The following is a 14876-nucleotide window of genomic DNA, read 5'->3' on the forward strand; positions in this document are numbered from 1 at the left end:
TAAACAGCTGTCAAATAAAAAAAAAAACAATGCCTTGGCATGTATACTTGATATTCAAAAAAGAATCCTCTTTTATATTCTTTCCTTATGCAGTAATTTTTTTACAGGTTAAGGAGTTTGTCTCCTGAGAAACAGAAATTCAAAGAGGATTTAATTCACCTGCTGAGTAACATTTAATCACACAGCTGGTTGGACATCAATTTCCCACAGCTTCTTATGCTTTGTATTTACATTATGGAAGTTGGGAGAGGCATTTTTGAATATAATACATTTGTAAAACAAATATTATTCTCAGAAATTCTTTTCGTGCCAGGACAGGACAGTAAGGCTGGGAGTTGAAGCATTACTTGTTAAGCAATTATTCTTTTATTTGGAAACCTAAAGAAAGTATAAGAAATTCATATCATTCTGTTCAGCATTTACTATTAGAGGTAGAAGCTAAATATTTTCCCAATAATTTAACTATAGTTCTAAGTTAAAGAGGAAAAGATGGAAAAAAGAAGATGCAATCACAAATAACCAATATGATGAAAAAAGATTTCAGAAGAAAAAAATAAATATATAGGAAGACACACACAAGGCAGGTTTATATATCATCATTTTAGGAAATACGTTTTACAAATGCTTTTTGTTTCAGACAATTATAAATATGACTGTCTGTCCATCCATCCATCTATCCCTCCATCCATCCCTCACCTATCTATGTACATATGTGAATATATTTACCTAGGGTCATTTCAAATGTACTTATCTATATTTTTATTCAATTGGTGACTGACGATAACTAACTAACACAATCCCTATTGCCCTATTCCATCCTGTCTCCCCACCTACATACTGTAGAGTTTGTTTGTGGAAAGCCATGTTAGCTCTAACCAAAGAAATCCTGTACTTTTTTTCCCCTGCACACCATAATTCTTCATTTTGACTGAAAAAAATTATTTCGAATTTTTTATAGGTATCTCAATTTTTTCAGGAGAAAAGCCTTTATAGATATACTCCCTTAAGTGGCAGTAGGCTCAGTGGCTTTAAAATGATTCTGAAACACTGACACTAGAATAAATTTCTCAGTTCTGCAAATTATGAAGACATTGTTTACTCATCAATAAATAAGAATAACAGTAATAACACTTGCCTCATAAGACTTTGTGTCTATCACAGAGTCAGCATTAAATAAATTCTAGCTATTGTTATTCAGGGAAATCTAAAGGACTGTACGTTTTTCAATATTCTTCCCTTGTAGGTTTTGTCAAACATTATTCGGTTAAATTGAATTTACAGAGCTGACTGCAAAAGAAAGTTTGTCAGGTAGAAAAAAGAAGAAATGCCAAGATGAGAAATGAAATGAAAACCAGATGGACCATCAGAAGTGACCAAATTGAGTGGCAGTGGAACGTGAAACACATGCACACTTACGGAGCTGCCCAAGTCGGGCTTTTTCTTTTTTACCAAACAGACGTCCTATTGAAGACTTGATTCCCTTCTTCTTGGGGGCTTTGTGAAGAGAGTCTTGGCTGCTATTGGCACTGCCAAGCCCAAGGCTTTCTGGCTCAAGGGAGGCAGACAAACTACTGCAAAACACAAAAGAGAGCAGACTGCTCGTCCCACAAGGTACACAAGACTTGTTCCTTTATAAAGGGACAAACGGAAGAACACTTATTTTCTCCCTTTCCTCCCACATTTGCTCTTAAGCATATTGAAGTTTGGTTTCCTTGAGTCTCCAAATTTTCTCTAGAAAAGATTATTTTTGTTCTAAGTGTTTTTCCCTCTAGTTTTCATACAACCTCAAATGAATCAATGGACATAGGTTGGATTCTTAATTGGATGTTAAATGACCTTCTGTTATTTAGCATGGGACCCTCTCTCTATTTCCTTCTCAGTTTATGGGTTTGTTTGGTTTTTTTTTTTTGTCATAAACATAATGACCTCTGACAAGACATTTAAATTTAACTAACAATGACATTTAGGTGCTATTTCAGCCCACATCTTTACTGGGTTTTCTTCTACCTGTCTTTCTTTCAGTTGTGGAATCTAATTCATTTAATTTTAAATCATCTAGGTAGGAATTAAAAGCAAATTATCTTATACTCTCGTGATCACTTCATGTTTTTTTCTTATAGCTCTCAGGTATTCTGTTAGATACATGATAAACTGAAATGAAACCAAGCAGTTACTTGGGGTTCCATTTCTAGTCGATGTGGCCGACAATGTATTAATAGAAGAGGTTCAACATATATTGCTATCTATCCCACAGCTGTTAATTTGACAACACCATGATGAATTGCTTGACTTATTTATCCTAATTAAAGAGTTCACATTCTCTAAACTCTAAACCTCCAAACCGATAGCTTTCACATATTAAAATATAATTCACTCTTCTCTTGGAGGGTGAAAGCATATATTTTGAAACTGGAATGACTGTTTTTTTTTCCACATTAGAAATTAAAAATAAATAAGACAGAAAGAAAAAAAATGCCTGCCAGCACAGAAAGCTCTATTTTCAGATATATTTGCTATAAAACACATACTATTTAGAAGATAGATTCTTACATAAAATATTAATGCTGAGTCATGTTCACTTATATCAATTACGTGTCTAGAGATGCTGCAATTGATAAGACTGTAAAAGACCATATATTTAAGATGCGAAAGGCACACTTAGATTTCTTTATACTATTAATAATTATAGAGATCTGCTTGTGATTTTGTAGGCAGACAGAAAGGACCACAGGATGAGTTATTATGAAAAATGAGTATTTTCCCTTACCTTTTCTTTTAATATTTTGGCAAATACACTTTTTTTTTCCCTAAAAACTTTCTGCCTGAGTAGCTGTTACAGCTGGCAGCACCAGCATCTGGAGGATGGTATACATACCTGTCTTGTAAAAGCAAATGAAATGCAATTATGGACTCTTCAGACCTCAATTATTCTTACCCCTAAACCAAATTTATAGTCCTTTCCTAGAATCCCTTACACTTTTTGTTATTCTTCCTAATAAGTCCTTCCATTAGCCTGACTTGAATAGGAAATATCCACTAAATTGATTAAACTAAAAATTTGATCTCAGAATGCAAACTATTTTTTCACAACTGATGTTAGGCAGAGGGAGCTGGGCAGAGGGAGCTGGGCAATACTCTATTGGGCAATACTCTTGAGTTAGAGCTCAAGTCAAATTTCTCATATAAATTTTAAGCAGTCTATTTGACAACCCTGAAGATAAAGAGGAATGGTTTCAGGAGAGCATGCCTTGTGCGGTGTACTGGGAGATTCATACCTTCGGGCATCATTGTGGTAGGAGGAGGGAAGGGTGTGAGTCATCCTGACGGCTCTAGGGGTAGGGGGAGGAGAAGTTTCACATTTAATTGTTGCTTTATCCTCCCGACCATCTTCTTCCACCACCGCAATCTAGAAGCAAAAACAATACAATCAGATGAACTCTTTCTAGATCTCAAGTGAAACTGGTGAAAATGGAGAATCGTTAAACAAGGCTATATGGGTAATTATAATACAAAACCAAAACCAAAAACTTGGTACAGATTGGTCTTACACATCTAAATCACATTAGTGAAGAGTGTAGGTTTCATAACTGTTTAAATGTGAAGACACTCTAGACAGAAAAAAAAAAAAAACAAAGACACATTGCACAAAAACATATTTCAGAGTAAATAAACACTATAGATCAATACCCAGGGACTATGAAAACCTATCCTGGAATCCATTTCAATATATCAGGAATGTAAATGCTTTACAAAAAGTTACTGAATTTGAGCTAATTCACTAAAAAAAAAAAGCATGCAAAGTCAGGTTACCATTACATGGATATCTTAAGTAGATTTTGAAGTGAGATGAGAAGGTGGCAAAAATACAAATTTACCAGATAAACTGCATTAAATCAGGCTAATGCAATGTGTTCCAGATGCATAAAAAAATGAGTGGCAGTTTATTTGAAAAAAAAATCTGTCTTAAGTAAGGATTACAAAAGGTAAGAATATAATTCTTACAAATTGTTTCATTTCACTATCTCTCATGGGAAGGGAAGGATTTCTTTAAAGAATTTAGTCCAGAATCCAGAACAATTCAGGATACTATAGATTTTGTCAGAAAGAGACATCTAAAACTGTATTACAGTAAGACTTTTCAACAATCGAGTTGATTGTAAAGAGGTATTTTTTTTACAATAACCCTGCATTTTTTTTATGGCATTACTGCATTAAAATACATACACATAGAGAGAAGGATTGAGGAAAGCAGGTTAGAAGATACAGTTCTGGAAGTTCTGGGGACAAAAAAGTTAGCGATACGGCTATAGCAAAAACTTTACAGCTGTGTTCTCATCGTATGGCCACATAATGTCTTGCTTTGTTTCTGTGTTAAGCTCTTCCGCATAAATGTGTTTATACATGATATACGATGAAGACTTCATGCACTGGAGAAAGTTAATGAAATTGTTTTACTGGGCTTTTGTCATCCAAGCCTGGATAGCTTGTAAGAGTTTATGTAGGCACGTTTATAGGATTTCCTCTTCCATTTCAATGAGCATAGTGCCACCAGAAGAATCTGTTTTCAAGAACTACTTTCAGCCTGATGTTAATACTATGGAATACTCTTTCTAAACCCACAACTCATCTAAATTCATAAAATGTATTTCCGAAGTCTTCCTAATATGTGCTTATGTCTTCACAGTCCCAGGATTTAGCCATAATTGTTTCCTACGATTATTTCCGCTAAGCCTGACCTTTCTGCTTCCAGATTTTTTCCCCGGCAACACCTACAATGCCTTATTCTCTCCACACTGCCAAACTAAACCAACTTCCCAAATACCAGATTTTAAAAACATCATACACAAACTGTCTGAATCATGCTTAGAGCTTACACTGTATAAATAAAGTAGAGGAAAAAGGATTTCAATTCTGGTTTCTCTTATTTGTTAAATGACATGGGCTAATTGCTTACCTTCTCTAGGACAAAATTTCCTCATCAATAAAATGTATGCGATAATACTTATCTTAATGTGTTCTTTTGAAGGCAAGTGGAATCGAATCATACCAAGTAACTCCTTAGCCTGATATACAACAATTTTTAGTTTGTGGTCTTCTTTCCATGGCCTACCTTTCTTAACAACCATTTCTTCTGAATTCCCTGAGCCTACATTTCTGTATGGGACCTTCCTTTTTAACTTTTTTTTCTTATATCCACTAAACTTCTTTTTCATTCATCATCTACTCAGGTCTTTCTATATTCCCAATATAATTGTTTCAAGTGGTAGAGGAAGTCAAAGAGACAAATAATAAGAACTTTATGCAGGGTAAATTTGACAGTTGAGAACCAACTGGTGGTATCAAGGAGACGATGCTCTAGGAAGATAGATGATAACTCAAGAAAAAAATTCCATCAATCTAAGCCACACAACTATAATATAGATTTCTTTAATTTAAAAAAGACAAAAGAAAAACAAATAGTTTCCTGGTTCCTGACGTGTCTGGACATAGTCTGACTATCACATCTTGATGATGCTAAAAAATAGATCTATGCACTGGATAGTGGGTTGAATCTCTGAAATCTTTCCCATCTGATATTCCATGAGTCTGAGCTCTGCTGTTCTCAATTATCTAACAAGATATCATATTGTGAATCAGAACTGGAGTCAATTTTGTTTCTCATTTCCAATATTTATTCTACTTATGTCACACCAAACAGGAAAGCAGTGTATTAATTATATTTTTAAATTTCTGTACTCTTGATGCTCTGGCATCTGGTGCCTTGCAGATCCAGAACAGAATGCTCCTCCCAGGGCCAGCTAATTGCTAGAGATAGCAAACTACTTCCCTGGAGTGTGCCTTGCATGTGCACATCAATCAGTCTGGACCCGTACACCAAGTCATATTCTCTATGGCTGTTATGCTTCAGGAGGTAATATTCCTCTGCCTTAACCATCCCAGGCCAGGAAGCAGACAACCAGAGATGGCCTCTCTACCTACAGCCTCCCGACATGACTAAAACTAGTCAATCCTAAGCCTGCTCACCCTGCCTTGCCTTTCCAACAGAAACCACAATGAAACTTCTACTCATCCTCTCTTCTAGCTCTTTTTTCCTCAGGAGGACCTACGCTGGTACCTCCCTTTGCCTCTGCATAGCATGGCATGCCCCCTCCTCTTGGGAATTGTAACAAGTTATCTTTTCATTGGCAGTGGTCTTCACTTCTGTTGGTCTCACATACCTGAATTCCGAAAGCCTACATTTAAAAATAAGCAACACTGCTCTAACATTGACAATAAACAATCTAATTCTAGGATATTTCCACCAAATAATCTAATCCTTGCTCTAGAAAGCATAAACAATTTTATTTTGAGGTATTTGCTCTTATAATCATATTTATACAGTTCGATAATACTTAAACACTTTTAATATTTTTAAGGTTAATAAAATAGTTCAACTAAAGGGAATATCATTTTAAAGTTTTCATAGAAAAAACAATATTCAACTAGTAATCATATAAAAGATATTTACAGTACCTTTCTCCGATGTTTCCTTAGATCACTTGGCTGTGATTGGCAGTAATAAAAGCAACATAAAACAGAACTAATTAATGAGTACCATTTGACCATGTTAAAATTTAAATAGTATTCTATAACTTGACTGCTTTGTTTTTTCATCCCACTGTTTTCTAAATAAATGTCCTTAACCCCTATAAAAGGAACCCTCCTGAGAGTGACTGCAGAGAGGGAACTTCTTAGATGGAATGGGTGGGGAGCATGTCTACATGATGAGGTCAAGCATATGTGCATGATATCTGAGACTTGGAACCCCAGGGAATATGAAGCATATATGGGGTGATCTAGCCAGAAATAAATATGGGATTATATCCTCCCAAGAAAACATAAGTGGGAATGAAGGAGATTATACATGAATGAAGAACCGATGCCCATATATGGAGTTTATAAACATTCTCTTTTGCCCTATCTATGCAGAGTCTTGGTCCTTGATGCTGTTCCTCACATATCTCTAATTTCCTGGCATCCTAACAAATCTCTCATTCCCAAATGCCAAAAGCTCTGGCTTCAGTATAACATGTTTTTAAGGCTGCTGTTTTCTTGTCAATGTGCTTTTACAGAATTTTTTAAAAAGTTAATTCTTTCTGATTTCAGATGAACCTTATTTACATATTACCTTTGTTAATTTTGCTTGTGTAAGTAAAATAATTTTATTCCATTTTAGTTACATTTACATTTATATGTTTTTTATGTTATTGAACAATTGGTTGATTTATTCCACTCGATATTCTAACTAGATATTGGTAGTTTGTTCTTTATGCTTACAGATTTGTGGTGAAGTGAAAGTAAATAAAAGCACATTCTATAATCAGGACAAATAACAATTCTTGCAAAACATATAAACAAACACAATATGAAGGAATATAATATCTTTTCAGTCTCTGCTTTTCTGTCCCTAAAATTTTTCATTTTTCTCTGAATATGCAAACACAGATTACATCCAACAAAATTATGCCCACCAATATTTTCTCCAGGTAAAAGAAAATCTGCTTGTCTTTCACTGCAGCAGTGGTGAATTTAATGATAAAGTTTTATTATGTGATAAGGACTTCCTGGATTTCATTTCTTGTTTTTCTGAGATATGGGGCATTTTAAGTACTTTTTTTTACCCTCAGGAAATGCTTTAAATATGTTTAAGTACTCTAATTACAATACAATAATCTTCATTTACCACTAATTTATTTATGACTAACTGTTCAAAAATGCTTGAAAGCTGTGTCATCTTTTTCATATATATATACAAACATCATGTCTAAATGATTAGAAATACATTATTTTACTAGTATAAAATAATAACACTATTAAGGGTTATGATACTAATGTTTATGAAAATACTTTTAAAAGAGCAAAACACTATGTTGCAAAAATATAAGGAAGAACAGCAGGACAGAAATAATCAAAGCTTCCTTGCCTTGAATGCTGACTAAATTAATTGCCTGTGCAACAAGATTCTTACTGTAGCTTTGATAATAAGCAAGTCATCAATACATGTAGCAAATATCAACAGAAACTAAGCCAGAGACAAAACCCTGTTTAGTTAATAAAGTCAGATCGATGGTTCCTAGATTTCTATAATAAGGAAATTATAATGTAGCTCAGTATACTGCGTACATCTTAGTACATTGGCTATAAGATGGTGCTGTGTCTGTCTAGGTGGGGTCAGTTCTGATTAGATGTCCTTTCTCCTGACTGGGCATTGTCTATTATGTCTATTTTAAAAATATTTTAATATCAAGTCTGGAAATGAGCACAGAATAGAGGATTCAGTGACTTAAGAAGGTAAATGTTTCCTTTTTTTTAATTTTGTCATTTCTCTTTTATATAAGTTGACTTTATTGTATGGAAGTCCATAATCATAAAGAGTTTAAATATGAAAAATGCTGCCACACCATAAAAATAGTTTTCTGTTTCAATTCTCAATTTTAAAACTGAAGAAAAAACATATTTAATTTACATACCTAACAAATTTTGTGAAAATAAAATTAAAAAAGAATTCATAAGGTACTTTTTCCCTAGAAGTGAGAGTATTTTATATACATATAAAATGTCTTGGGCAGTCCAGGTGGCTCAGCGGTTTAGTGCCTGCCTTCGGCCCAGGGCATGATCCTGGAGACCTGGGATCGAGTTCCACATCGGGCTCCCTGCATGGAGCCTGCTTCTCCCTCTGCCTGTGTCTCTGCCTCTCTCTCTGTGTCTCTCATGAATAAATAAATAAAATCTTTTAAAAAAATAAAATGTCTTTATAAATATGTGCATATATTTGCATTTATATAAGTCAATTACAATGAAAATGATTTTTACAATTTATTAGCTAAAATACACATTATTGCAACATATTTATATAAGATATCATTTAGAAAATGAATTTTTTGTTCAGATGTTTTACATACATACAGAAAAACACAGATATAGATATTGTGACACTATTTATAGTAGCTTCACAGCCTTTTGACTATATTTAGGAACACTATATACACTTCATATTCTTCCGTAGTATCATTAATTTCTCCTCTATTTGTTATATAGTCTTACAGTATATAAACTTATTTTGTTGATTTGTTTTTAATTTCTATCTTCAAACTCATTTTTAGTTAAAATTTTATTGTTTTAATAGTATAGTTTTAATATTCACTATAAAAATAGAATTTTGCCTCCAAAAATAGTTCAGAATATTTAAGTCTTCATTACTGTCATTTAAATATATACCCAGGTAATTACAAAAAAAGGGACAGAATAGTATATGCTTTTGTGTCAGTAAATCTGAAGAAATATCTGGTTCCACTTACTGTGTTGAACATGAGCTATTTACTCATGCTCTCAGATCCTAGATACCTCTACTCATTGTTGCAGTGATACCCTCAGACTTTCGGATGTTATCATCAGAATTAAGTGACTAAACATTATACCATTTAGTAGTCATTCCCATCATTTTTTCTAAAGGTTTCTCTATATTATTTCTAGCAAAGGGCACTCTTATTTTCTCTCAGGTTCAGGGTACCTCCTAATTTAGGTTTCCAACTTTTAATCCCAAATATAAAAATAAATGACATAAAGAATTAAAGAATAAAGAAGGGTAAACATGTTGACATGAAATTCTAAAACAAAATTAGGAAATTGTACTATTATTTTTGATGGTTTTTCTTATTAAAATTATATTATCTATATTTTAAAATGTTAACATTACATGTTGTTCTATTGAACCAAATATACTATTTTTTGTGATTTATTGCATTAAAAATAAAATACCCAGTCACAATTTATTTCATCAAGATATCATCAGTAAAAATTTACTTAATAGTTTAAGACATTCTTATGTGATATTTAGATTGCTGCTCTTCTATTTACTTATCATGTGACCTTAGAAAAGGACACCTTTGTAGGCTACATTTGCTCATCTCATAATGGGATTAATAGTTGCACCTACCACACACGGATGCTGTGAAAAAAAAAGAAAAAACAATAAAAACCAAAGAAGGTCCTTAGAATAAACACCCAGTAAGTATCAGCTAATGAACCATTAAACCTAATGGGAGCAAATATTCTCTGTGCACATCATCATACCAGTGTCATGACTCCCATCCGATCCATTTCCCTGGCAGGACTCCGAGGGGTGAGCTTTGGCGTTGAGTGTCCACTCGGAGGAGATGAACTGGCCAGCGAAGAAGCTGTAACCGAGGCAGTGATGGTGGTACCTGGGTGGACCCTTGCTAAATTCAGGCCTTCCAGGCTCACACTAGCCACTCTATTCTCAATTTCTTCAGCACGTAACTCCGTAGATTCTTTTTCTTCCTGAATTAGCCTGAAAGATACAGCTTAATTTGGATCCATTTTATGCTGCTAAAATGGTAATTGGAATTCACATAAATAAATGAATAAATAACCCTGTGAACATTTTACATCCTTTTCTTGAAGGCAGTATAACTTTCAATAAATTCTGGAGACTTTCTGGGTGAAATTTAGAAAATCCTTTGTTTTTTCAAATGATGTACAATTACTCCCCACTTTCAGTTTAACTCTCTTTCTGTACTACCTCTTGCTAAAACTTTTTTTTTTCCCCACCTGCTAACCCTTTTAAAACCTTGCCTGCCTAGATAATTTCTGCTGCTAATCCTTTTTTTTTCTCATCCTAATCTTACAGCTGAAATGAGGTGTCATTGAATGAAAATTTTAGAAACTCAGGTCCCAACAAAGATTTCGAATCTTACCTCCTACCTGATGAAAAAGTACAGTTGACAGAACCTTCAATGAATGTTCATTCATAATTATCATTTGGTCAAATAAAACTTTGAGACTTTTTTTTAACGCTACCTACTTAGTCAAGTCATCTAAAAAATAAGCAGCAGGCAATGTAATACTATGGAGATGATCTATCCATAGGTAGATAGACACATGTATACATAATTAAATAAATTGTTTTAACTGTTGCTATTAATCCTTTTGAGACGACAAAGCACTAATTACTCTTCTTTAAGGAGATGCTTCAAGGGATCCCTGGGTGGCGCAGCGGTTTGGCGCCTGCCTTTGGCCCAGGGCGCGATCCTGGAGACCTGGGATCAAATCCCACATCAGGCTCCCGGTGCATGGAGCCTGCTTCTCCCTCTGCCTGTGTCTCTGCCTCTCTCTCTCTCTCTGTGACTATCATAAATAAATAAAAATTAAAAAAAAAAAAGAACTGCTTTCTTAAAAAAAAAAAAAGGAGATGCTTCAAGAATATATATAAATTAGCTATTACAAAGATGCAAAGAACAAAGAGCTTCAGTTGGGTTGCAATAATATGTTATTTTTTTAATAATATCTTATTTAAGTTGAGTGTATACACATTTTGTATATTGTTATAATGAAACTATGTACCAGTAGTGATTTAAGAAATAGAGATTAGTAACCTCCTCTTAGTTTCCTCTTAACCACAAATGGCTTATTGTGATCTCCTATGATATATAGTCCTTAATTCTAAGGTTATGATCATGGCAAAGTTTTCTTTCTGCATATTCACTTTGGAAACCAGTCTTGTAGTTTCTTATAAAACTAAATATACTCTTACCATATCATTCAGTAATTATGTTCCTTGGTATTTACCTAAAGGAGCTGAAAACTTATATCCACACAAAAAGCAGCATACAGATGTTTATAGCAATTTTATACATAAATGACAAAAAGTGAGAGCAATCAAGACCTCCTTTAGTAGGTGAAGGGATAAACTGTGGTTTATACCGACAATGGAATATTATTCAGGGCTAAAAAGAATTGAGCTATCAAGCCATGAAAAGAGATGGAAAAACATTAAATGCATAAGACTAAGCAAAAGAAGCCGATTTAAACAGGCCACCTACTGTATGATTCCAGGTCTAAGATACTCTAGGAAAGGCAAAGCTATGGGTACAGTAAAAAGATCAGTAGTTGTCAGTGATCAGGGCGGGGGAAGGGATGAATATGCAGAGCACAGACGGTTTTTATGGCAGTGAAAATGCTCTGTATGACACCATAATGTTGGAATCTTGTCATGCATTTTCCACACCCGCAGTATGTACACCATCAAGAGTTAACTGTAATGTAAACAATGGAATTTGGGTAATTATTATGTGTCAGTAAAGGTGCACCACTTTTAATAAACTACTGTGGTTACAGGTGTTAACAGTAAGAGATGCTTTGCATGTGTGAGGCCAGGGCATAGATGGGAAATCTCTCTACTTTGCATAAACTCTCAACTTTGCATGAACCTTAAACTGCTTGAAAACCTGAGTCAAAAAAACTGAGGCACATTTATTCTAAATTATAAGTTTCAGTTTCACAGAGAATGTGAACTGTAGGGTCCCTGGGTGGTTCAGTGGGTTAAGTGTCTGCCTTTGGCTCAGGTCATGATCCTGGGGTCCTGGGATGGAGCCTTGCACTGGGCTCCTTGCTCAGTGGGGAGTCTGCTACTCCCTCTTCCTCTGCCCCCCCACCCCCACTCCTGCTCTCTCTCTCTTGCTCTCCCTCTCTCTCTCAAATAAATAAAATATTTTTAAAAAGAATATGAATTCTCTTACTTTGAAGTTTATTTTCATGGATGCACTTTAAGTTCACCCAAAGATCAGAATCCCAAGGGAAGGCTTAATCAGGTAACATAGCACATTAAATGCTTTAAACACATTCCAATGGAAAAACCACCTCCTCTTAAAATAAAAAAAAAAATAAACTTTGTATTTTAAGATGATTGGTGGGAAATGACTTTCAGAAGAAATGTTTTTTCTATAAATAAATTGTAGTTATGAACTCTAGGCATTGTATTAATCATAAAGGAGAGTCAAATCTAGAGAAATAAGCTGAGTAAGAAGTAGACTGAAGTTTAATTAAACAGGAAATCCAATGCTACCTATATGTTCAGTTTATTTAGAAAAATAAATGACAATCCATTGATCTTTAGAGTTCTGATGTAGAGAAAGAAAGAAAGAAAGAAAGAAAGAAAGAAAGAAAGAAAGAAAGAAGAAAGAAGAAGGAAGGAAGGAAGGAAGGAAGGAAGAAAGAAAGAAAGAAAGAAAGAGAAAGAAAGAAAGAAAGAAAGAAAGAAAGAAAGAAAGAAAGAAAGAAATTAGATTTCCTTTGAAATATCCTAATGTGTTGGGAAGAGAGTCCCATATAAATCCTACAAAAGGATGAAATAATAAATAAGACCACAAAAGTAAGGCACCCAAAATAGTAGCTATCTATAGACGCACAGGTTAACAAGCAGGGCAGTGGCAGATGAAGTAATTTGATCCCTTTCTTTTTTTTTAAATTTTTATTTATTTATGACAGTCACACTGAGAGAGAGAGAGAGAGAGAGAGAGAGAGAGAGAGAGAGAGGCAGAGACATAGGCAGAGGGAGAAGCAGGCTCCATGCACCAGGAGCCTGACGTGGGATTCGATCCCGGGTCTCCAGGATCGCGCCCTGGGCCAAAGGCAGGCGCTAATTCGCTGTGCCACCCAGGGATCCCCTTGATCCCTTTCTTTGAGGGAGAATTAGTAAATTAGGAAACCAGCTAGGAGGAATTTTTTTTTTAATGGTTAAAATAGTTCGTGAAAGAAGAAAAATCTTAACCAGAAATAAATTCTAGTTAGTGTTAGTAGTTTTCATGAAAATACTGTCACGATTTTTACGAAGATGCTTATTTCTTTTTCTATATTAAGTTTTTAAACTTTAATTCCAGTATAGTTAACATATAGTGTTCTATTAGTTTCAGATGTACAACATAGTGATTCACCAGTTCTACACAGTACTCAGTGCGCATCATGAGGAGCGTGCTCTTCTAACCCATCACCTAGTTCACTCATCACTCCACCTACTTCCCCTCTGATAATCATCAGTTTGTTCTCTACAGTTAATCCTCTGTTTCTTGGTTTGCCTCCCATTTTCCCCTCTGCTCCTTTGTTTTGCTTAGTTTCCCTTTGCCCGTTTGTTTTTGTTTCATAAATTCCACATATGACTGAAATCATATGGTATTTGTCCTTCTCTGATTGACTTATTTCACTTAGCATTATACACTCTAGCTTCATCCATGTTGTTGCAAATGGCAAGATTTCGTTCATTTTTTTTTTTTTTGAGAGAGAGAGAAAGACCGTGCACACCAGGTGCACATACAAATGAGGGAGGGTGAGGGTCAGAAGGAGAGGGAAAATATTTTTATGTTGTACACCTGCAACATATTTCTTTCTTTAAAAAAAATTAATTTAAATTCAATTTAATTAACATATAGTGTATTATTAGTTCCAGAGGCAGAATTTAGTGATTCATCAGTTGCATACAACACTCAGAGCTCATTATTTCATGTGCCCTCCTTAATGCCCAGTTACCCCATCCCACCCCCATTCCCCCAGGCCCTCAGCCCCCCACTCCCACCCCAGCAAGAGAATGTTAAGCAGGCTCCATGCAGAGCCTGAGGCAGGGCTCAGTCTCTCCACACTGAGATTATGACCTGAGCCAAAATCAAGAGTGAGATGCTTAACCGACTGAGCCACCCAAGTGCCCCAAGATTTCTTTCTTTTTATGGCCGAATAATTCTCCATTGTATGTATACATCACTTCTTTATCCATTCATCTATTGATGGACCCTTGGGGTCTTTCCATAGTCTGGTCACTATACATAATGCTGAAATAAACAGAGGGGTGCATGTATACCTTTGCATTAGTATTTTGGTAATTTGGGGTAAATAGCGTTGTGATAATGGATCTTAGGGTAGTTCTATTTTTAGCTTTTTGAGGAACCTCCATAATGTTTTCCACAGGGGCATCACCAGTTTGCATCCCCACCAATTCACAAGGCTTCCTTTTACTCCACATCCTCACCAAAACTTGCTATTCCTTGTGT

At 34.9% G+C, this 14876-nt stretch overlaps 1 protein-coding gene across 2 annotated transcripts in view; it reads right to left on the reverse strand.

The window, feature by feature from the left end:
* Positions 1-14876, reverse strand: part of PPFIA2 (PTPRF interacting protein alpha 2) — a 465700-nt gene that overhangs the window by 65960 nt on the left and 384864 nt on the right. For both annotated transcript variants that reach the window (XM_055341560.1, XM_055341561.1), the window contains exons 16-19: positions 10114-10351; positions 6514-6543; positions 3276-3406; positions 1417-1571 (exon numbers count right to left, since the gene is read on the reverse strand). In XM_055341560.1, coding sequence (XP_055197535.1) covers positions 1417-1571; positions 3276-3406; positions 6514-6543; positions 10114-10351 — 554 coding nt within the window. The remainder of the gene's footprint in view (positions 1-1416; positions 1572-3275; positions 3407-6513; positions 6544-10113; positions 10352-14876) is intronic.

Source organism: Nyctereutes procyonoides, unplaced genomic scaffold (genome assembly GCF_905146905.1).
Source record: "Nyctereutes procyonoides isolate TBG_1078 unplaced genomic scaffold, NYPRO_anot_genome, whole genome shotgun sequence".
NCBI classification, from domain to species: Eukaryota; Metazoa; Chordata; class Mammalia; order Carnivora; family Canidae; genus Nyctereutes; species Nyctereutes procyonoides.